At 45.4% G+C, this 24,381-nt stretch overlaps 1 protein-coding gene across 2 annotated transcripts in view; it reads left to right on the forward strand.

Annotated features, from left to right (window-relative positions):
* abi1a (abl-interactor 1a) overlaps positions 1-24,381 on the forward strand; it is a 50,690-nt gene that overhangs the window by 7,510 nt on the left and 18,799 nt on the right. For both annotated transcript variants that reach the window (XM_048266235.1, XM_048266236.1), the window contains exons 2-3: positions 5,305-5,472; positions 24,091-24,267. In XM_048266235.1, coding sequence (XP_048122192.1) covers positions 5,305-5,472; positions 24,091-24,267 — 345 coding nt within the window. The remainder of the gene's footprint in view (positions 1-5,304; positions 5,473-24,090; positions 24,268-24,381) is intronic.

Here is a 24,381-nt window from a genome sequence, read left to right on the forward strand (position 1 = left end):
TTTGACTTGCATCTGATGTCGCAATACATTGTACTTTCATAAAATCATGCAACATATTCTACCTTGTCTGTGAACATCGTTATTTGCTAAGCCGGTGCTGGTTAAACAAATAGTGCGTGCGACAGAGGAAAAGTTATTTGGTTGTTGCTTTAAAAGTCTAGAGGAAGTCTCAGAATGAGGGACCAGGCACAGTTTTTAGAGAGCCAGGACACATCCCACGCAGCCATAAATCCCCTCTTTAGCTCCTCTTCTCCAGCAGAAAGTAAAAAGCAAAGAGCCGCAGCAGACAAGCCTGGAAGGGATCGTCTGGAGAGGATTGTGGGTTGGGGGCAAGATAGCAGATGCTTCCTCTGTCTGCTCTGAGAGATCTTGCCGTCGTCGTTCAGGCCGGAAGGAAGGTGTCAGCGGAAAGCCGGGAGGTGATCCTGGAGACAGAGGAAGTCCTTAGTGCACTCTCGCTCTCGCTCTCGCCCATTAGGGGATGTGTGGCTCTGGGTGGAGTGGCACTGGAAGAACTGCCTCTCCCTTGACCCCTGGAACTCGTAGTCCCCTCCCTGCACCCTCAGGGGAGGAAGCCCATGCTTTTCCTCCTCAGCTTCTCTGCCAGAGAGCACTGCTCACTGCTCCAGCAGCAGAGCCGGCCCCTCCGCTTCTCTCTCCTGCTCTGTTCTGCCCCAAATCCTGTTCTTCCAGTTTGACATCTCTTTGTGTTCCGATGTTTTGTCAGTCACATTGCCAGGCTCATGTCAGGTAAGGGCAAAGGTCAAACAGTCCCCTGGCTGTTGGAATTAAAGGGACAGTGGCACCCCCCCCCACCACACCACCACCACACACACAAACACACACACACACACACACACACACACACAACCTCAACACATCACCCTCTACTGTGTCCTGGCTTGTCACTGGACTGAGAAAATAATCCAATTTCTCTCTAGCCCCCCCCCCCCCCCCCACACACACACACACACACACACACACACACACATGGAAGTTGTGTGAGAACTCACCTCTTTGCCTATCAGAGTGCGAATGAGGTCTCTGTTCCCAGTATTTGTCATTGTTTACCCTGTCGGGTCTATCTAGGTGACATGGCGTTCTAGTTAAGCACTAGCGCTACAGATTAAGTATGCGCTTGGTTTCATTTTTGTCCCTCCACTGCCTGAGCTATTGAGTCTTTCTTTTGATTAAATTGTAGCATGTGTGAATGAACAGTGCAATTTTAACAATGGCCTGGAAACTAACACCATCAGGCCACAGAGTGACTTTGTCGCCACACTGTTATAGGTTATATGGGCTAAAATGTATAATGATACATTATAGCCTACATCAGAATACAATATATTGGCATACATACAACATGCATACATAATGCATGCAAGATTACATCATGCCTGTAAGATGTACATAATGCATACAAATTGATAATGGATAAAAATGAAGAGAGATGGCATTCAAAGTATTGCTTTGTATTGGTGCCCTGGTGCCCATTAGGTTACTGTTACAAATCATTGTAAGTAGAGTATTTAGAGAATGTTAACCTCAGCAAAGTAGAATTGTTTTATTTATTATTTTATTTATTATTATGTTTTATTTCATTACATTTTATATTTTAAAATATATTTTATGTTACAGAAAGTGAATAAAAAGGACTTCTCGTCCATTATCAGTGCCTGGCCTCATAAATGCTTTTCTGGGTGAATAGGCAAAAAGTCCCACAGACCCTCCAAAGTCTTGTGGAAAGCCTTCTCAGATGTGTGGAAGCTGTGGGTGTGATGGCAGGTGTCCCAATACTTTTGTCTGTATAGTGTATATTATGAGCAGGGTAGAAATTGGGAATGGTCAGCTGTAAGCAGAGGGTTTCTAAAAGTATATCTGGGCTGCAGCAGTGGAGGTAGTCTAGAGTAGGAGGGGAAGAAAGGAGACAAAATGGATGGACAGAGCTAAGTTACTTGCCACATATGTAATTATTGATGTAATTATAGGTTATGGTGATGAGGAATTATGTTATATCATAATCATAGCCATCAGCATTTGCAGACAAAGGTCCCACTATATGAGAGAATAGACAGGTTAATAAACTGAATATCTGTTGTAGTCACAAAAAAAGATTTTGCATGCATATGTCCATGTTTGATTGATGCCTAATCATCCAATCATCTGTCTTAGTACTATGGCATGCCTCAAGGCTCAAGATATCCAGGGTAAGGGGGGAAGGCGTGGGAGTATAGGCCTAAAGCGGTTTTAGTGGGCGGGTGGTGATACACGGGCAAACTTTTTGAGCAATGTTGCTGGGCACTGGTGAGGACCTACTGATGAATAAAGTATTCCAGAAATAGCGCAAATGATGGCCAATACTATTGGCTAATATACCAAACAACAATACTCCGGAACGATGCCCAGCAACAAAAGTTGCCTTGTGAATCATCTTAAGAGTAGTGTTTTGATACAAACCCTGGTTAGAGTATGGGAAGGGCTTTGGGGGTGGGAGAGCCCCCCTGCGATTACGAACCTGGATTATAGGAAAGCATTGCTGATCTGCTATGGGTTTATGCTGTGTGGAGAGATGCAGTTTGGTGTGCAATAGATTGAAGCCTCTTCCTTCAGTACGCATCAACTTTTCTCCAACTCGCTGTCTGCTTTAGTTGAATTGACATGAGCATATGCACAGACACATTGTAGACATTCTCGTACGTTGGTCTGTGACCTTCATGAATGGAAACTAGCATGCCTCATTCCAGTTTTTTACCACAATCTGGGATTTCTCTTTGTTGTGTCTCTCTCCCTCTTTCGTTCAGAATCATATGTAGGTCATGGGGGTGGTGGGATTTACAATGGCCGTCAGTAATTCTCTTGCTTCATGGGAACTACCTTCATCACATTAACGTCGCATGAGATTAAAAATGCTGAAGTCATAATATGTAGTTCAGTAAGTTCACATATTAATCTTGTCAGGAATGTGTTTATCAGAGTCTAATGACCAGATTATGTCTCCTTTCATATAGAGAGACCTGGCCTGTCTCTCAGTTTATGGAGACTGCAACGCTATCGCTGTCAACCCTGATGGATGGGACTCATCGTTGTTGTCCTAGCCCAGGTGATGATGTTATGTAAATGGGCCTCATTTCCTTGAAATGATTCCTGCCTGAAGGAAAATCTCGTTCTCACCGTGTGGTTGAGATTACGGTGTCAGAAATGATGTACGTACTCCATGCTCAGAATTCTGGGGTATTACAAGGCTAGCTGTTAGTCTGGAATTCCAGACCCACTTTATTCTGAAGACAACATGTTTGTTTGGAGAAGAAAGATAATACCACTGAAGTGGAATTCCAGGGGTATCAGGAACGCAAAGAGCAGATGAATAATGTATCGGAGCAGATGCAGCTGAAGTGGTTTCCAAACCTGTGGCTAAAAATAGGCTCGAACAAGGTTCTCCATTTGTCTAGTTTCGCAGAGGGAGTGTTGGATCAGTAGTAGTGTTCTGTAGCCTCCCTCCTGCCTCAGTCTGCTGTGTGTGTGTGGGGGTGTGTGTGTTGCTGAGGGGAAATTACAACTGTGTCTGTGTATGTGTACCAGTGGGTGTGTTGCTTGCATGTTATGCTATGAAGTGGCATATCTGATGCAGGCCTATTTTTGGAAGCTTTTGGTCGTTGGAGTTAATATTATCAAAAAATAGAGAATGAAAATTGATCTGATAAATTATATGAATCTTGTGCGCTTCAACTTGGTGTTTTGGTGATAAGAGAATTTGTCGATATGTGGCCTTGCATGGTTATGAAGGTTATTAGATAGCTATTAAGCATCTGGTTGCCAAACCCAGTCCCTCTGAAAATGGGTGAAGTAAGGGGCTCTACCCAATTGTCTTTGTGAAAGACCGTCAGTATGTAGATTTACTATGATAAGTTCAAGATCCCACAGCATTTCCATGTGCTGTGCTTGAAGCATGTGTCTTCATATCAGCGTGTGCTGTGCGCGCACATGATATCATTCGGCCTGTCCTCTCCGACAGATGGCCGGTGCACGGTGGGAGTTCTCAGGAGGAATCTCCCAGCATTCCTGTGGGCAGCTATCGCGCCCGCACATCTGCTCCTCCCGCTCCGTCAGAGCGGCTCGCGGGCCCGCCACTCTCCCTCTCGCTGTTCGCTCCAACTGCTCGTACGCGGCCCCGAAACTCGTGTTTGTGTACCTAGAGAGACACGTGTCAAAGGCAACATGCTTACCCAATTGACACCATTACCCACCCCTCTATTATCCAAAGGAGCAGGGCTCCAACAGAATCAACAGGAAGTGTTTTGTCAGTTCTTTTTGCGAGCGATTGGCTATGGCAGGCAGCTTCACTCGAAAGGTGTTTGTGTTGGTGATGTGCTTGATTTTATATTGAGATGTCTTTTGAAGTGTTCTAAGTAAAGTTTGAGGTGATAGCATCAGGTGGTGTAAAGATGGGGAGGTTTACCGCAGTTAGAAAAGTTTCAACCGCTCTTATGCCGCATGGCTATGTCAAACAGGAAGCCAAATAGAGAACAAAAACCCAATGCTTATTTCCTCTCTTCTCAGTGGTACTTGTGGGTGTCTCGCTCACTCTCATTCCTTTCTTTCCTTCTGTCTTTCTATCTTTAAATAATTTAATGAAGGCATATTACTGTAAAATAATTGTGCAACAACATGCGTTATCATAAACCCTGTGAAATTAGATTCTATATTTGACAGTGGTTTTTGGCTGAAAAGGGATATGTCATTTGAGTTTGTGTTTGTTTTCACACTGGTTTCTGTGGCTCATTTGACTTTTTCATCCCCCCCCCCCCCACACACACACACACACACACAAAAACACTACACACTGCTATAATCCTGAAGACATGAAAATGTGGGTTTTATTTGAATTAATCCCCTAGTCTACATGATTCTTGAATAGGCACTCATGTTCTCTGGAGTTCTCTGAGTGTTCTCAAAGTAGTCAAAGATTCTATAGTTAACTTCAAAGCAATGAAGAGTGGCTGGCTGAAGGGTTACCCTTAGTTACCAATATACACATAGCATTCCGGTGAATAGGATTGTGTTAGAGCCGCTACAGAATGTTTGAGAGGGAGGTGGTATGCAGTGTTGGTGTCACTTGAGGAGCTTTGTGCAATGATTGGGTGTCTTAATTGAAGCAAGCCCTTGGGCTACAAGAAACGTTTATCTGCCTGTGTGCTAGCCCTCTGCTCTCCCCTATTCCTCTGTATTCAGCTGTGCTACGGTGTGTCATGTGCTGTGGTTGGTGGTCTCACGCACATCTCTCCCCTCCCTTCTCCTCTGCCACAGGCACCGGACAAAAGGAAAGCGCTGGAGGAGACCAAAGCCTACACCACCCAGTCACTGGCTAGTGTGGCCTACCAGATCAATGCCTTAGCCAACAATGTACTGCAGCTACTGGACATTCAGGCGTCCCAGCTGCGCCGCATGGAGTCCTCCATCAACCATATCTCCCAGGTCAGTCTGAAAGCGCACAAACATATACAGGAATTATACACAGAGACCGAAAAAAGAGTCTTGTGCACACACAGCTGCATGGAATCCTTCTGTAACCACATGGTCTTGGTCAGTCTCAAAATACCTAGCGCCCACACACACACACACGCACACACACACAGACAGACAGCTGCACTTCCACCACATCAGCCACTGGGTACAGATTAATGTATATGTGTATGATGCTCTAAAATAGTCCATGAAAGCGCAAGCCTGTGTGCCCACGCTGGCACACTCGCATGTATGGCAAACCCACATCTTGGAGGACACACAATGCATGTACATGGTTGTAATGAAAATGGACATACATGCACACATTGGCAATATACCATTTTTGCCATTGCCATTATACGCTGAAGAAGGGCCCGAAACGTCCGTTGTTGGCGATTAAAAGTTTGAAAGAGAACTGAGAGTGCTGTCCTTACTTCATACATATGAGGGATTCAGCACCTAGTTAAGTTAAAACCAGCAAGTCAGTAAGTGTGAGCGCATTGCTTCATTTATTAGTACACACACATTGACAACCCATTGGTCTATGTCTATGGATGTTTGTCTTGTGCTAACTGCTCCATCCCCCACTCTACACGGAGACTTTAACACTCTGTTCTGCTCTCTTCATCGCCTCAAGACCTCATTGACTGGCACTTTTTTGTCTTGTGTGCTGAATATATACTCTGTGTGGATGAATGCTTGAATGTGTGCCTGTTACTCCCAGTGAATGAGTGATTCAATCTCCCCATCTCTCTCTGCTATCTTTATTCTTTATGCTCTCATTCGCTCAACCGCTCTCTCTCTCTTGCTTGCTTTTTCTCTCTCTCCCTCACTCGCGCTCTCTCTCTCACTCCCTTTCTCCCTCTTGCTGTTGTTTAACCAAGTCGCAGTTGGGGCTTAGCGCTTAAGTCAAACTGTCCCTGGACAGCATGGCTCGGATTCTGGCACTGTCGTTTGGAGTCAACTGATCCCATGAAGTCATTAAGAGCTCAGATCAAATCAAAGGCTCACATGGCCCCTGGGTGCCAAACCTAGACTGTAGACCTCCTGCAGGCCAGCACAGAGGCTTAGATTCACCGCCCCACCCTGTCCTTCTGTGCCTAGACTCTCTGTGGGGGTGTTGTTGAGGATGGCACGCTAAAGGAAGTCATCAGAGAAAGCTTTCAATAGTATCCTAATGGGGTTATCACAAGAAGATTATTATGTAGCACAACTAGATGCACCGCATAGCGGTACAAAATATGACCGCCGCTCAGTCCTGTACATCCGTTCCGCGAAAATAAATCACACTTCAATTTGTCTCCATCTTTTACTCCATCCCCCACTCTTGAAACTTTTGTGTATGCTTGTTTGGCATGCCTGAGTTAATGCCAAACATTGTAAACGTTCTCTAAGAAGATTGTAAAGCAGTTTGTAGTAGCCTAAAGTTAACCACAACGTCGTCTATCGCTGGAAAAAAATAGCGAGCGGCCTATGATGAACTAATAAATGCTTTCGGCGGGCGGATTAAAGTGCATGGCTGGCGCAGTTTGGACACACCTGGTTTAGTCATTCGTTGATATGTAAAACCCTGACGTGTAGGCTACGTTTTCATTATTGTTCACTCGTTTTGAGTAGGCTGTGTCTTGAAACGCATATGCATTGTAGGTTGCACATATAGCTTATAAAATACATGAATAAAATTCACGGATCCCGTAGCTCAACTCTTATTACATCGGAGGAAGCAAACAAGGACTAAAAGTTAACGTGATTAAAAAAAGGCATGTGTGGTTTACGTCATGTGATGTGTTTCACGGTATGAGTTGAGAGCCCTGCTTTGCTTATATTTTTGGTTAACTTATCTTGGCTGAAATCAGAAATATTTTCGAACAATGGATGATCCGCTTCGAGGGACAAGCTCTTGGCCTTCTGCTGTGCCACACATTTGATTTTTGATCGTCGTTTATTGTATAGTCTAACTAGCCTACTAATAATAACATAATGTCACTAGTCCACAGTGCATCAGGCTGAACAGTGCAGGGAACAGCGGTCATTGGTAGGCTGCATGCAGGCACATGGTCAGTTGATTTGTTTTGTAGCGGAGCGTTCTATGGGTTGCCAGGTTGGTTCTATGGGTAGAGCACGCATTTGAAATATCGCTCGATCACGCAAATTTGATCGTGGGAAGCCAAAATCGTGATCGTGATTAAAATTCGATTAATTGTGCAGCCCTAAGATGTAGCATTGTTATAAAACCTTTAAAATCTCTAAACAATCACAAGTAGGGCAGTTCATCACAGTTCATCCATTGCAACTGGATTGATGAAGGGTCACTTACACCTGTAGGCTACATTGTATTTGGGAAAAACAAAAGGTATCAGCATAATGTTTTTATTTATTTACTTATTTATTTATTTATTTATTAATTAATTAATTAATAAACAAAAACATCTCTCAGTTCCATGCCGTTTTCAACAGCTATCAAAAACAAAGGTCATTTTTGGATGGATGGATTTTTTTGTGAATGTTTCTTCTTCTACATAAGATTTTAGTCATCTTTAGTTCATGTGATTTATTGTCACTGTATTGTCAATGCACAAATTAAGTAACAGTAGTCTGAAACGTTATTGTTAATGCACAAATTAAGTAACAGTAGTCTGAAACGAAATGCTGTTTTACATCTAACCAGTGGTGCAAATAACTGACATGTCCAAATGGGCCTTGATGAAATGCGTCGCTAGACTGTTCATACACATTTTAATGGGCCAAAGTTGAAGAGCTGTTGTCCGTTATTGTTCGTGCAAATATAGGCTGATTAATGTTCCCTTTCATTGTGTAACTGAGGTCCATGGCTAGTCTGGCTTTCACCAGACCAAGCTCAATCTTTAAGAAATTATTAAGAAATTATTATTAAATTAAGGGTTCACCCAGCCTAGTCCATAGGCACCCGATATTGTTTAATTTTCCGATTGAGATATCCACGCTCTGGCTATTCTAAATGCAAAAATGCATCAGGGAGTTATGACAAAACTGTAACTAACAAACTAGATCCTAATAGAAAGCTGTTAGCTTCCCTAAGCTACAGGTAGGCTTATAAGGTAGGCCTATTTACAACATAAATTGTCAATAGGCTATGCTGGCGACACAAATGAAATCTCCTTTGGAAACCAATGGCTTACGCCTTACAGCAGTGGTCTCCAACACGGTGCCCGGAGATCTATAGGAAGCCCTCAAAGACCTTCTAAAAATAGACAACAGGTCGCCTGCAGATCACGCTCTAAAACACGCCCATTGTGAAAATAGATATTTAAGTCTAGACCAGAACCTTTTAAGAATGTATGTAGCCATACATCTGTAACATTAAATTGGGGGTGTACTTGCTTGTCTGGTGTAGCCAATGGAAGCATATCTTTGCAAAAGTTCTGTGGCCATTCCATGTTCGTCAAATACGGTTCTTGCACGATTGTTCAAGGACTGAAAAACAATTGCTTTAGCTCACAGGCCTTTTCTCCTCCGTAGGCTACTGCCATAATAGCCTGAACATTGTGTGGCATGCATGACTGAGCAGGGCCGTGCATTAGTCAAGTCAAGTCAAGTCAAGTCGGCTTTTATTGTCAATTTCTTTACATGCACTGGTCATACAAAGAATTGAAATTTCGCTTTACTTTCCCATGCAGACATAGACATGCTTTAAATACAGACATAGACATACTATAGACATAGCCATAGACAATAAACATTAAATTAAAGTGCAAGACTGAAATATAGAACATGTATGTATCAAAATAGAAATATAGGACATATATATAAAAAAAATAGAGGTAGTTGTGTTGTATATTTATATAGTCTTAACAGTTACATGAAGTTTAAACTTGTGCTTGTGTGACCTGTATATTTACATTGATATGCAGTATGCAGTAATTTCAAAGTATATCAGGCTTGATGAAGCAGCAACACGTTAGGGCTGCGCAGTCACAGTGCAGTTCCACAGGGGCGGTGTTGGGGAGGGGGTTAGGGTAGACAGGATCCTAGTTTCCTAGGTTCCTGGCTGGCTGGTGGGTGGGGCTGTCAGTGATGGGGAGAGTGGGTAGAGTGTTCCAGCATCCTGATTGCTTGGTGGATGAAGCTACTTGCCAGTCTGGTGGTGCTGGGAGGCTCCTGTACCGGGCCCAGAGGCAGGAGGCTTATTACCTTTTTGTCAGATCATGGAGAGAATTCAGGTGTGCAATAACTTTAAAAGGAGTTTTCATATGTTAGGGTGGTGTGGGCAATTACTATTGAAATGTTAAAACCGAATTGTCCACTGAAATCAGAACATAAGCAACCCCTGAATTCATAATGGTGGGTGGGTATAATGGGTACAAATTGTAACCCAAATTATTAATTGCACAAAAAGATTGTTTTTTTTGTGTTAAAAAAATTTAGATTAGATTTCCGATGCAAACTTTGAAATGAACAAACTGAACAAAAATGTTGGTAGTGTTGCATATTGATATTAAAGTATTGAAGAATCAGATGAAAATACAGTTGCTTAACATATACTTATAGGCCTACACAATATTGATAATTTAAAAATAAAAATCACATAGGCCTATTATTTAGGAGGACTACCTTCGCAAAAAAGGGGTGAGGGTCTGTTTGTTTCTGTTGAGTAGCCCTCCATATGATTTTGGTCTTCAGGTAGCCCTCATTCCCAAAAAGGTTAGAGACCCCTGCCTTACAGTATCAAGCCGGACTTAAACTGCCATATCGGCGAAAAGTTGTAATACAATTCACGAGCTCCATGAGTCAAGGAAAGCCTTGAATGAAGTAGCCACTTCTAAATGGGACCCACTACACAGTAGCTTAAGGTGTGTTGCTAAAGCAGCCATAATGAAATGAAGGTCTCATTGTTTGGATACTTCACACGTGCTTTTAATTTCTGAGACTACAACTACCAAGCTGTAATCAAAGCACATCGATTCCCCCCTCACCCTGCACGCATTCTTAAAACAAAAATAAACAGGCGCCTCAGTCTCACGCATGTATAGGCAAAACTGTATCAGACCCGGTGTAACGTTGGTAAATCTTCCATTGCACAGAATGATTTTTTGTAGCACGTGCAACAAATGACAGTCGAAAAGATACAATTACAGTGCTGCTATCAATTTGCTTGATATAACCGCATTTATAGTTTTCTACAAATGCAATCAATCAAATTGGCCTCCAACTCAACCAACGCTAACGGTAACATTACCTAGGTCCTTATTGATATTATAAGATTAACGCATTACCTGCAGTAAAAACCAAGCATGTCCGATAAACATCCTCAGATTTATTTCGGCTTCAAGAAGAAATGGGAATTACATTTCATGCGAACATCATCCTATCCTTATTAGACGTTCTCTGCAGTAAACTACAGTCCTTGTAGGAAGCGTCCATTGTTTTTTCAACCCATTTTTAACTTCAACAAAATTACGTCTCACTGCAACGATGCGCTATCTAGTGGACAAACGACTACTTATCGTCAATACTGGAAATGCAGCCTTGATGATGATGATGATGATGATGAATATTTGGCTTTCTTTTAATCCTACTGAATTTGTAATTATGTATCGGCCGTTCTAATACCGATAGTATGTGGGTGCCTGTGTGTGTGTGCACCGCCATCTACAGGCCAATGAGTGTCACTAAATGTACATATAACCTAATTTTTTTAGACCCCCCCCATGGATGAAATTCTACGAAACTTGGCATACCCCCAGAGAATGCCAGGTCAATCATACACATAAAATTTCTGAACATCTTAACTGAAGATAGGGGCGATTAAAGCAGAATAATATTGCATTTTCATTTTTTACCTGGGGGGTGCAAATCACAAATGAGTGATTATGGTCCAGGTTGATGTGGGCCCTTGAGACCAACATACCATAAAAGATTCTTCATCCTCAGTGCCACGGTTCAGGTAGTTATTTAGGAAAAACTGCCTTTTTGCGGTTCGGGGGCCCAGCACGGGGAGTGGCCCCCCGGGGGCTAAAACAAAATTTTTCCGTAAAAGTCTAGAGGGGCAACATACCCACCAAATTTCATGTGCACGGTGTTTCGTGTCCCGGTATCGTTGACCAAAAATTCAGGAAGTAGATGACTGGGAAAAAAAAAAAAAAAAAAAACTTTGACAATCATTATATGACCGCTTTGCTAGCGGCGGTCATAATAATACATTTATCATCTATCGCTGGCAGTGCAACAATTAACCACAACTATACCGCAACACTGGATGCTTACCTACTCTGCAGCATCTTGTACATCCACTCAGAATGGATGGAGGAAGTTTTTACAGAAATGCTGAGTGATCAAAACACTTTTCATGCATCATGTTCGGTGACTGTGGAACTAATGTAATGAGAGAGATGGATAAAGTGAAGAGATGATGTCATGCTAGTGTGGTTCTCCAGGGCTGCGTCTGAAAGCCTCTCCGTAATGGGCTACAAGCTGAGCACAGAGGAAATGTCTCTCAGAGATGAGGTGGGGGTCACTCCTCAGGCACACTCAGGCTTCCATCTGCCCACCAGGAGCCCCTCTATAAAACCGAGAGGAGCAGTGGAGAGGGGAAGGGGAAAAAAAGACCAATTTTGACAGGGGGATGGAAAGGCAAGTGATTTGTGTTGCACTGGATTGCCAGAGCATTTTTAGTGGAAACAGGTTTGGGATGGAATACCTTTTTTGTAGAGCGCCAGTCATGGCCATGCAACATGGTCCGGGTCTCTATGGAAACGGCGCCAAGCATGCTGGGTAATCGGACACCAGCGGAGCAGACGCCTGCTGCAGGAAACTGCTGTTTCACTTGGGTATAATGTGAGATGTGGCAGAAACACTGGCAGCTGCTCAGGCGCATACATTTGGCGCACGTCCTCTCCTGCCCACCCACCCAGCCCACTCACCCGCCACAAAGCCCACACACCCTACCAGGAAGAGTCTGACTCTTCAGTACCATCATACTGAAAGGACTAGAAACACTGTTAGTGCGAAGCTCTCTGTATTGTATGGCTCTGCTGACATCAATGTAGTTCACCAATGTCACCAACTCACAAGGCACTTGGAGTAGTTGAATGTCAAAGTATAAAGAATATAGCAGCTCTCATAAATTAATATGAATCACAATTGAAGATGGAACCCTGGTGAAGACCAATAAGCTGAGCAGTGGGCTGTACACTGGATTCAATCTGTATTATAAATCTACCATGTCATTAAGATAACCAGCAAAGCCTGCATCATTTGTATATTTTTGTATAAAGTGGTTTGTAATGTGTTAAGAATTATAAACATACATTCACTAATGGGATCATGCAACTGGCATGAACTTCAGAGGACCGCAAAGAAGAGAGTTAAGATCTGAAAAGAGTTATTAAGACCCAAGTTTCAGTAGCCCCAAATTGTCTGTATCTATGAAACAGAGGCTTCTTTCTACAGGACCCAAAGACTGGGGATTCTCCTGCTAAGAAACACACACACACACACACACACACGCGCGCACGCACACACACACTCTCTTGTGTGTTATGTATCCATAGCAATGCCCCCTGAGCATGGCTATGAGGCGGCTGTGCTGGCGGGTCCTAAAAAAGGCTCTCTTATTGTCCTGCTGTGCCCCTCTGCTCTCCACTTACCATTCTCCGCTCCTCTCCTCTCCTCTCCTCTCCTCTTCTCTCTTCTCTCTTCTCTGTCACTCAGGCGGGTCTGTTGAGAGTGCTGGCTCGCGGCTGCAGCCTCCTCCATGCCTGAGTGGAGTCTGCCGCGAGCTCTTATACAGGGCTGACAGGAGCAAAGGGCATTTTTTCTCTCTCTTTCTGTACCCTCTGTATCTTGCCCTCTCTCCCTACCATTTCTCTCCCTCTCTGTTCTTCATCTCTCTTTTTCTTTCCCTCCCCTTCTCATGCTCTTTTGATCTTGCTCTCTATCTCCCTTCCTACCCCCCTTCTCTGTTAATAATTCAGATGTAGCGCTGTAAGCTTGTGACTGCGGTTGTTTATCTGCTACCTCTGCAACTCTGAGAGTAGGTCACCCTGCATTGATTGACTTCAGTGTCTTGATTAGCACATCACTCCATGCCCCGTGCAAAATATTTGTGTTTTTAAACAGTGAAGATTGCATATAAAAGAGGCAATACATTCTGTGTTGAGTGAGAAAAGATGTTTTATTTACTGCAGTTTACTCAGAAGTTAGACACACCGTCAATATAAACTACCACATTGCAGCTGGAGGTCAGAGCATTAGTATGGGAGCATTATTGTGCCCATCCGCAGGTTTCTGCCTTATTGCAGGGGGACATAGTGTCCAAGAGGATGCTGGTGGACATGGCGGACTCTAGCCATGTGGATAAACCTGAGCTGACCTCTCCCAGCGTTTCTGCTAATGATGGATGCCTGCTGCTTCAGTGGCGGAGGAGTTGGGCAGGAATGAAAGTGCTGACTGCAGTCACATCAAGGAAATATGGCTGCAGAATCTTAATTACCAAGAGTGGCAAAGGTTCCCTTCCCCTGTGAAAGAAGAGAAAGAGGGAGAGGCAGGAGGGAGGGGGACTGAAGGAGAGAGAGGAAGAGGGGGGGATTTCAAGTCCTTTTTTATAATCTAAAAGAAAGATCTTTGTCACACAGATCAGTGCGTTCAGAAAACACATTCACACACACGCACGCACGCGCACACACACACACACACACACACAGTGTACTTCAAAGAAGAAGAATGAAGGACAGAAGCCAGCCAGCTATACAGAGAGAATGCAAGCAGTATGTACACAACCAAGAAGTGTGATACAGAAGCGAAGCAAGCCGAAAGCGGGGGAAGGGAGGCATTATGTCCCGGAAGCTGTGTGACTGCAGCCGCCCCCCCGCTGATGGGGTTTTTCCAGTGGGAATGTGAGGGCCATGTAATGGCCACGGTGGCATGTCTCCCCTGGGCAGGCCGCCACACCCGCCACCGAGGGGAAGAGGAAGAAGAGGAGGAGGAAGAGGAGGAAAGGCTGTTTTTAGAGTGTGCCTGTGTCTGCCACCCCTCAGCCTGTGCCATCATGCTGGTTTTGGTAGTGTTAGCTATGTGGAAATGAGACACTCCTAAAGTGTGTGTGTGTGTGTGTGTGTGTGTGTGTGAGAGAGAGTGTATGTATACACATGATTTGTTTGTGTGGTTAACCAAAGAGTCTTGGGTGTGGTGATGCTATGCCTCTATGCCTGAGTGGTGGTATTTCCCTTTTCTACCATCATGGATGGGTGTGTTGGTATCAGTCCAATCAAATCTTAGTGCTTCCCCTTTTAAGAAATAGTTTGAGCAGGTCATACAATGTTGCCAATGGCATCCCAATTAGTAACTCTAGCAACTACTTTTTGCCAATTGCCACCTTTCTCTTTCTTTCTTTTTGTCCTCCTCTCTCTGTCTGTTTGTCTATTTTCTCTCATTCTGTCCGTTTTCTATGGGTGGTTTCTTTTTTCGGCCCCATGGTCTGCTTGTTTGAGGCAGCTGGCACACCGTATGCCATACAACATTTCCTGACATGACATGACTCCTCCTTCATGTCACATGACTCACTGGGACTGTAGTCAGGTAAACCCAGCCTAAATTAATGATTACCAGGCAGCCAGTGGTTGACCTAGTTTTAAAAAAGCAAGATAAATCTACTGAGAAATAGTTGATCATTCCTTGTCTTCTGACCAAGTAAAGGCTCAGTCTAGAGGAATAGCTCGAGATATTTGGTACTCAGGCATGTAGTACCATCAGTTAAAATTTAACACATGACGCCTGTGGATATCCGATCTGCATCAGCTGTGTCCAATAAACTGAGTACAGTGTAATACCAACCATTACCTGTTCAGTCCCGTTTGGGGTGTGTTTTTAAAGGTGTTCCTTTATGTGCTTAGTCATAGATCTATTTTCATGCCGTTGGTGTTTGAGGGCAAGTGAATTGGTGCATATCATGTCTGTGTGCATGATTTAAGGGCTGATTTCCCATTTGCCATGATTAAGATTCAGGCTTCATTTATACCCTAGAAACTAGCCCCAAGTGCTTAAGGGTTCAGTGATAGTTAAAGTTTTCATGAGTGGGTGAAGAAGTGCATGCAGTGAGTGTGTCCATGTAAAGGTGTGAGCAGCGATGTGTTACTATCTGCTCTTGACAGCCTGGAGGGTCGGTAGCTTTGTGTGTGTGTGTGTGTGCGCACGCTTGCACTCTGCAGCGTTGAAAGAGCTTTGGAACACTGCATGCTTTGTCTGGCCAGCTGGAGCATCTGAACCGTCACCCATTCTCTCTCTCTCAAAACATATATACACATACTTTAAACTGATATATACATTTGTATAAACATACTACTTCACTGAGATTTGTGAACAATAGTACTTAGTTTTACATCGGTTCATTGAATGTACTATTAAGATTTCATCAGCGCGTTTGCACGTGTGTGTGTGTCTGTGTGTGTGTGTGTGTGTGTGTGTATCACTCACCTTCCCTCAGCTGGTGGCAGGTGAAAATGTATTGTGCAGCTATGAGACAGCTGTCCTTTTTCTCTCCTTGCAAGTACGGTAGTTTATTTAGGTTTGTTAAAGAACTAAATTCAGGGTGTTTCTCATCAAGTTTTGGAAAGTAGAGATCACAAACTGACTGAAATGACTTGCACTTGGTCAGAAAGTGCCTCTCTCTCTCTCTCTCTCTCTCTCTCTCTCTGGTGTGCCCTTTCTCTCTGTTATACATACCCACCCTAACTGTGTGGCGGGTCAATTATCCAGGTTATGATTGCACGCTGTTTGTGACGGTGCATGCGAAGACTGGCAGTCTGGCAAAATCTGTTTAAATGAAATCATGTGCTCCTTTACGCTCAAGCGCACATATGCAACCATGCTCGCTGTACATCACAAACCACACCACTGCTCTCTTGCGGGCGAGATCAACACACACACACACACAAACAGACACGCCTGTTATTAGTGTGTGGTAACACCAGTTGAGATGCATGAATACAGAAACACCACTTTGGGGGGTCTACATCTTTGCATGTGACCTCCTTTAGCGCATCCGCTAACTGATGTAATGTATGGGACAGTTAATAATAAATGTGTGTGTGAGAGAGCATGCGTGTGCGTGCAGCAGTATTTGGCAGAGGGCCTTTCTCTGTTTGTCTGTTTGCTTGTATTGAATGGACTTCCTTTCAGGAAATGGAGCTACAGTGCTATGGTCGTGTATAGTGTGTGAGGGAGGGCGAGAGCAGGGTTCTTTGTTTGACCCTGCATCTCCTTTTGGGTTACCGATAGCCCTGTCCCCTGTTTGTGTGTTTTTCCATCCGTCATCACTGCTTGTGAGATGGAACTGGTTCTGCCGCATGTATCTGTCTCCACTCTCATCTGTTCTTCTCCCTTTAGGGAGTTTCTTAGTTGAAACACTAGATTGAGATGTGGGGAAGAGTGGAGGTTGAGAGGCAGGCTGGGAAATGAGGAGTGTCTGAGTAAAAGAGAAAGGGAGGGAGGGAGAGGGAGGGAGAGCAGGAATAAGTGAGTCCATGTGAGAGGAACTGTATGGTGTAATGCTATTGCATGATTGAAATGCACTGCAGTAAGTAATGCCTCCCTCCTCTCACCAGCCAGCTGTACAACGGCACAACTTCCCCGATTCCCCAGTGCCTGCCCTTCCCACCACCATCCACACACACATCCACACACACATCCACACACACATCCACACACACACATCCACACACACATCCACACACACATCCACACACACACACACACACACACCCCAGAGCCCTTTCACGGCACAGGGGCCATCTGCCACCGCTCCCCTCCAGACCAGATTAGCCGGGAGATGTAGGACAGCTGTTTGCTAGAGAGCAAAAGATTACAGCGCGTATAGTACATGCTAGCGTCTGGATGAAAACACATTAGGTGCAGGAAATGAGGGAGGAAAGTGTAGCACATCACTGCAGATTTTTAGTGCTTTTGACGGATGATGGCTAGATTTGAGGGGTGTGTGTGTGTGTGTGTGTGTGTGTGAAGGAAAAGCAAAGATGTGTTGGAGTCAGCCAATCACCCTGTCTTAAAAGAGGAGTTGAGGTGAATGGGGGGAGTGATTACTTGCCCTGAGTGCTGTGTGTGTGTTGGGTTGTACAGTGAACATACGTTAATGGTGTCTTGGTTTGATTGATAGAATGAGGTGCTTGGTGTCGGCTCGAGGGTGGAGTGAGAGACTGATTACATGTAAAGCTGTCTTGAGTCTCTGTCTTCCACCCACACATGTCCATGACATATCCATTTCTCCTGCTAGGCCTCTCTCTCTCTCTCTCTCTCTTTCTCTCTCTCTCTCTCTCTCTCTCTCTCTCTCTCTCTCTCTCTCTCTCTCTCTCTCTCTCTCTCTCTCTCTCTCTCTCTCTCTCTCACACGCTAAACGCTATGCATTTTATTTTCATGTGGTTTTTGTGTGTGTGTGAGAGAGGGGGGAGGAAGAATGGAAGATCTGAGGTGTATGCTGCATAGCAGAGAGCTGCTCCTTCTCATCCCACAGATGAGTAATGGGATGTTAAATAAGTGTGTGTGTGTGATCGAGAGAGAAAGAGAATGAGGCCGTGAGATTTTGTCAGAACGCTGTTTTGGAGAATTATGTCTGTGTTAAGCCAGCCAGAGTTTTTTGGCCTCTGTGAAGTGCTCTCATCCAGTTCTCTTTCTCTCTCTCACACACACACACACACACACACATGCACACACATACGCGAACACACTCCCGCTGGCACTCTCACCATGCAGATGCTCTCAGATGTTACGGGTCGCGGCGCCCTGAGAAAAGGCAGATGGCCGATGCAGATGCTGGACCGGTGTGACCCACGGCAGGAGGCGTCTGCTTCTCAGCCCCCTTCTCCACTGCGCCCCCTTCTCCACTGCGTCTTCTCAGCCCCCTTGTCCACTGCGTCTTAGACTAGTGCTACACGCACCACCTCAAAAGCTCTTTGCATGAGGATCAGAAATCTGTGTGTGTGTGTGTGTGGAGAAGGGTTAGAGATGAGCCAGGAGTTGCCAGCGTAGGATTTTTCGTTTGACTCGTCATTTTCTGAGATCCAGCAGCATTGGGAAGATCCTGTAGCGTAGGCTGTTGCTGATCTGGGCTAGTTGTGTGTAATAGTATACTGAAGTGCTGCCACTGTGCACTGTCTGCATGAAACTAAAGTACTTTGTAATTTGTCTGCCATGAGGCGCTTGCTCAATGTGGTATCTGTTTGTATGGTATCCATTGGTCCCTGTTCTTTTTGAATTTATCACTCTGCTAAGAGCTTGTTTGTTACTTTCTAGTGTACAAAGAGGTCAATGAGTGAAAAGCAGTGTGAGAGCAAAGGAGTTTATTATCAGCATGGCCCTACTTCACATACTGCTGTGGTGCCACTCCTCAAGTAGCAAGTGCTGCCGCAGCCCTAGGCTTGGCAGCCGAGGTTATCTCTCAAACACACACACACACACACACACACCCATCTTTGGACAATAGCGTTCGAGTGCAGTCTGTGTGACTTGCCTGCCCTCTGGCACGGTGAGTCCAGCCTGGTGCATGCTCTGTAAGCTGCTGTGTGGGCTCTGTCAGTCACTGAGGAAGCGGATAGGAACCTCCGTCCTTCAACCAATGCAGGCGGGGTGTGGCACTCCTTCTTCTTCTTCTTCTTTTTTTTCACCCTCTCTCTCTCTCTCTCTCTCTCTCTCTTTCTCTCTCTCTCTCTCTCTTTTTCTCTCTTTCTCTCTCTCTCTTTCTCTCTCACTCAAGCTCTGCTTCTCATTTCAAAAATAATCATGTGCGGCTCAGGGGCTGTTATTACACTGTTAGCTACTCGGGCTAACCACACGTTGTGTGGCCGAGGGTGTGTGTGTGTTCTGGGAAGGAGGGAGGTGGAAGTTGTGTGTGTGTGTGTGTGTGTTTGTGTGTCATAAGGCTCATGAACAAGATACTAAATATGAGCTTGTATGTGGGTGAGAGGTGGAATATATGTTGTAGGGGAAAGAGTGAAGATGTCTAGTGTAGTGAGAATGAAACTAGGGGTGTGTGTGTCTACAACTCTGTCTTGCCCTAAGCTCTATAGATGTGTGTGTGTGTGTGTTGGTGCATGGCTGGCAATTCTCCATGCGGCGTGCTCCCTCCGAAACTGCTGAAGCGGCTCTTTCCTTTCCCTCCTGCTCGCAGGATGGAGAAGTGAGAGCAGCCGCTAACATGGCATCGGTCTGGCACACTGTTTTATTTTTACATCCCCCAGTTTCCACTCCGCAGGGGGTGCAGATGATACAGGCTCACACTAATGTCCTATGCAGTAGTGTACCCTTAGGCAAACTATATTCATTGTGTGCACGCGTGTGTTTGCATATGTATATAGGGGGTTAGTGGGCCATTGACCCTGTCCCTGTCGGTATCAATTTAATGGAAGAGGCGAAGTGAACAAATTCAATAGAGGCAAGGTTAACCAAAAATCTTTACTGATCCGAGGCCTTAAGAAAATGTGCTCATGGCTCATGAACACATAAGCATGTCTTTTAGATTCCAGACCAGGCAAATAGTTTTTTGTGTGATTCTGCTCTATTCCAAAATGAGATCTCTTGGGCAACATTGCACTTGACCTAATGTGGAAGCTTCCAGAAGCTCTGGGATGTCTGACCAAAACAACAGCCACCCCCTTCAAACAACACTCTGCCAATTCAAACAATCCAGTGTTCAGCGTGAAAAAGAAACCCTGGCAGATGTTCATCAATCTCCTGAAGGAGACTTGAGAGACCATGGCTGTGCTCTGGAATCAGGCGATTGGCTCCAGATGACCTGGAATAGACAGGGATGGATGACTGGGTGCCTCATGGGTGGAGGAGGTCCAGAGAGGTGTGTGTGTGTGTGTGTGTGTGTGTGTGTGTGGGCGAGCTGGCACATTGGCTGCTGGTGACCATGCTGTTCCGTTCAGTGATGAGTCTCCAGTGAGTCAGACACTCCTCTCACATGGACATTCACAACCTGACAGTCCATCTGCTAAACCGAGAATGGAAAGAACAGCGCGACGCAGTCACGGGAAGGAGGGGTCAAAAGGTGAAGAATCTGAGGGAAAGATGAGAAAAGAGGGGGAGAGCAGAATTAGGACGGAAGTGGATGGAGGGAGGGAGGCAGGGATGGGGAGTACCGGAGTGAAAAAGAGGGAGGTTGGAGGAAAGGAAAGAGAGGGAAAATAGGGGGTTTCAGTGTTGGAGTGATCCAGAGAGAACCCATGTTTGGAATTCTGGGAGCTGGTCTGTTGGCAGTTGTGGCCGACAGTGATGGAGAGTATATGGATCGATCTGCCGGCTGAGGTTTATGGCTCATTAGCATTGCCCTCAGAGGACTCCTGAGGTACCCTACACACACATAAACATGAACCACGCCGTGTCTCACTCTTTCTTATACCCTCTTTGTGATGTGCGTGCGGACACACACACACACACACACACACAGCCAGAGCAAGAGAAAGCAATGAGAAGCAGGAGGATATTGTGTTCTGGACAGTGAGGTCAGGAGCAAGACAAAATACAAATAGCTTCGCTCTACTCCTCTCCCAGCTGGGCTGGATCTTTTTAGCTTGAAGTGCTTTTCCTCTGGAACACAAACATACTATCTCACAGGCCAAACACAACTCCCTCACACCAGAGACACAACTCCTGCAAACCCCCACACACACACACACACACACACACACAGCTGGAATGCATTTCTACCATTTACACCCCTCTGTACAACACGCCACTCTGTCCCATTTCAAACTCGTTGTTCCTGCTGCTCTTGTGTAAAACATAAGTGCAAGGGTGGTGATAAGCGCTCTCTCTCTCTCTCTCTCTCTCTCTCTCTCTCTCTCTCTCTCTCGGCGTACAGGAAGGAGATGAAATCACCCCCTCCTCCTTTTCTTTCTCTCTTCCCCCTCCACTTCCTGTCCTTCACCAGCTGCAGGCGTGTTTGTGCTGCACGGCCCGCCGACGATAAACACAGGCGCTGTTCCCCGAGACACGCCCATTACACACACACACACACACGCACACACAATGTAGACACAGCAGAAACAGAACATCAACAGTAAAGTTTCTCACCCTTGGCCCGTAGTTATCTCTTTTCACACATTTCTGTTTGTTCATCCTCTGTTCTTTTTTTCATTCTTTGGAGGTGATGGACATGTTTTTGTGTGTGTGGGAGGGGAGGCAAGGGGGAGAGCTGCTGAGTGATTGAGTGAGTGAAAAGGAGTAGTTGGCTGCTCATATTGTCTTTGTAACGGAGACGTTATGACGTTACATTATGACCGACCGTATGCAGCAGACGTGGCGACTCCTTTGGTGACTCTCTACCATGCAGAGGTGAGGTGAAGTGGATCTATGTGCAGGAACTCTCAGCCTGAAGGAATATGAGCACACACACACACACACACACACACACACACACACACACATTCCTTCCCCCCTCCTGCCCTTTCTCCTCGTCGCTACCTCACCACTCTAACCGCCTCTCCATTAAACAGGAGCCCCCTTTGGCTCTGTCTCCTTGCCCCCCCCCCCCTGTTTATTGTTTGGTGATAAAACTGGCTGTGGCGCGCTCCTTCAGAGAAGGTCTCGCCTTTATCAGCAGCTCCCCGTTTCCTGGTCTCTGTGACTCGAGGAAGAGCTTGCTCGCATCCAGGGCGTCTTGCATCCAGGGTGTCTGTTACTGGTCACAATGCATTGCTTCACTGCACTGCATAAAACCCATAGTGCAGCGAAGCAATGCATTGTGTGTGTGTTTTTGTTTGTGGTTATTGACCTGAGCATTGCTTAAAAAGTCTAGTTCAACCAGTTCACCTTCACAAGGATGCTTTCTTTTTTTGTCACACATTCCAACAACCAGCGAACAAGAAGCACTTTGGTGCCTGTGTGAATGCCCTGCATGCTGTGCTTCAGGCGAGCTAGGCTCTTGTCGCTCTCGGCGCTGGTAGGCATGAGGGCGCTGTTGGGTCAGCGCATGGTCAGACACATACAGTCTGGCCCTAACAACTGCCAAACGCACTGGCCCTAACGCACAGAGAGAGAGAGAGAGAGAGAGAGAGACCCAGTCGGACATGCTTGCCCTAACACACACATACTGAGAGCAAGCTGGAGCCTGGGGGAGAGGCTGAGGACGGTGCCTTCACCCTGGGAGACACAGAGGGCCCACACAGGGCTTCCCTCAGCCAGAGCCGCTCTGACCCGACATCCCAGTGGAATGAAAGGAATGATCTGTTGGCTGCTACCATGAAGGCCTCTCTAGAGAGAGAGAGAGAGAGAGAGAGGGAGAGAGAGATGGAAAGACGGAGAGAGCGAGATGGTAGTCTTCTCAGTAGACAGTAGTGCTTTCATCTGTCGCTCTCTGAGCATCCGCTCAATAGCCTTTTCTGTTGTGTGTGTGTGTGTGTGTGTGTGTGCGTGCGGGTGCGCATGGTAAAGGCAAAGCTGCACTCAATGGCTTAGTTGACACTGATTGCTTATGAATGTTTTAGATTTATTTTAGAAGCACTTCGAATGACATGATGCCTTGTTAGCGCAAGTGTGTGTGTGTGTGTGTGCGTGCACTGCTATGAAGGCAGCAAAGTGAGCCTCTGGAGGGTTTTGCAAGCATGAATCCTTGAGTGTGCATGGCTTGGGAAGTACACTCACCCCAGTGTAGGTGAACTGAGGAAATTATTTGGAGGAGTGGAGGGAGGAATATAATTAAGCAGCTTTAAGGAGTTGCTAGCTGCAATTTGTCATACCAAGAGGCAATTTGGAAGCCAAACATTCATTTTTATTCGTCCTCTCCTTCAATAATTAATTCCCACCCCCTAGGGCTGTGTGGAGTTTCATTAACCTTGCAAGTGTCTCTCCTCTCTTATAAAACAATTTTGTAAAAGCACTTCAATGAGAATGTAAGAAAAATGCAAGCCTCCCTAATTTCTTATGCAATCAAGTTGACTCCAGTTATCCTGGAAAAAAATGAGAAAAATGTAATAATATGTTGGCCTAGTGCAGTGTTTAGTGAAAGTACACATACACATCACATAAGAAACAGTATGCATTCCCCCCGAAATATCCCTTGTTCTAGGGAGCGATCTGCTTGGCTACCTGGCCCTGCTCCTATGCACTCTAAGGACCGCAATGTTTACAGTCTGACTGCACAAATCACCTTTGCAGTCTATCAGCCAGCATGTCAGGGTTTATCCCAAGGGACCATGTAGACAGAAGGGTGTTCTCTGTAAAGGTCACAGTGTTTACGGCTTTATATTAAATATCCCGTAAGTTGATTTTGTGCGCACTCATCTGTCCATCTTCGCCTTTGTGAGAAGATTAAGATGTCCCCACTCTCCAGTTACAGCTGGTTCCTGATGGCATTAAACAGGACTATAGTCAATAACTGTCAAGCGTGTAATTTAGTTAATGTCTTGGGTGTCCCTGATCTTCTGACTTTTCTCTCCTTTTTTCTGTGAAGCCCTTTTTTTCTATGACGGGCCCAAAAAGCACCAAACCACACAAATAAATGTAGGTCTACACTCCTACTCGAAGAGCTCGACAGATTTTTGATGATGAAGATGATGGTTTTCACTCAGCATTTCTTCCTCCGTCTCTCCCTCTCCCGTGCAGACGGTGGACATCCACAAAGAGAAGGTGGCGCGGCGAGAGATCGGCATCCTAACCACGAACAAGAACACGGCGCGCACGCACAAAATCATCGCTCCGGCCAACATGGAGCGGCCGGTGCGCTACATCAGGAAGCCCATCGACTACACCGTGCTGGACGACGTAGGCCACGGGGTGAAGGTGAGTTAACCAGGGCCACTGTTTCCTATTCATCTGTTTATGTCTAATTCACTTTCCACCATTTTGTTCCATCAGCTCTCTTCCTTCGCCTGCGTTCTCCTTTTTTGCTACTGC

Source organism: Alosa alosa, chromosome 16 (genome assembly GCF_017589495.1).
Source record: "Alosa alosa isolate M-15738 ecotype Scorff River chromosome 16, AALO_Geno_1.1, whole genome shotgun sequence".
Classification (NCBI taxonomy): domain Eukaryota; kingdom Metazoa; phylum Chordata; class Actinopteri; order Clupeiformes; family Clupeidae; genus Alosa; species Alosa alosa.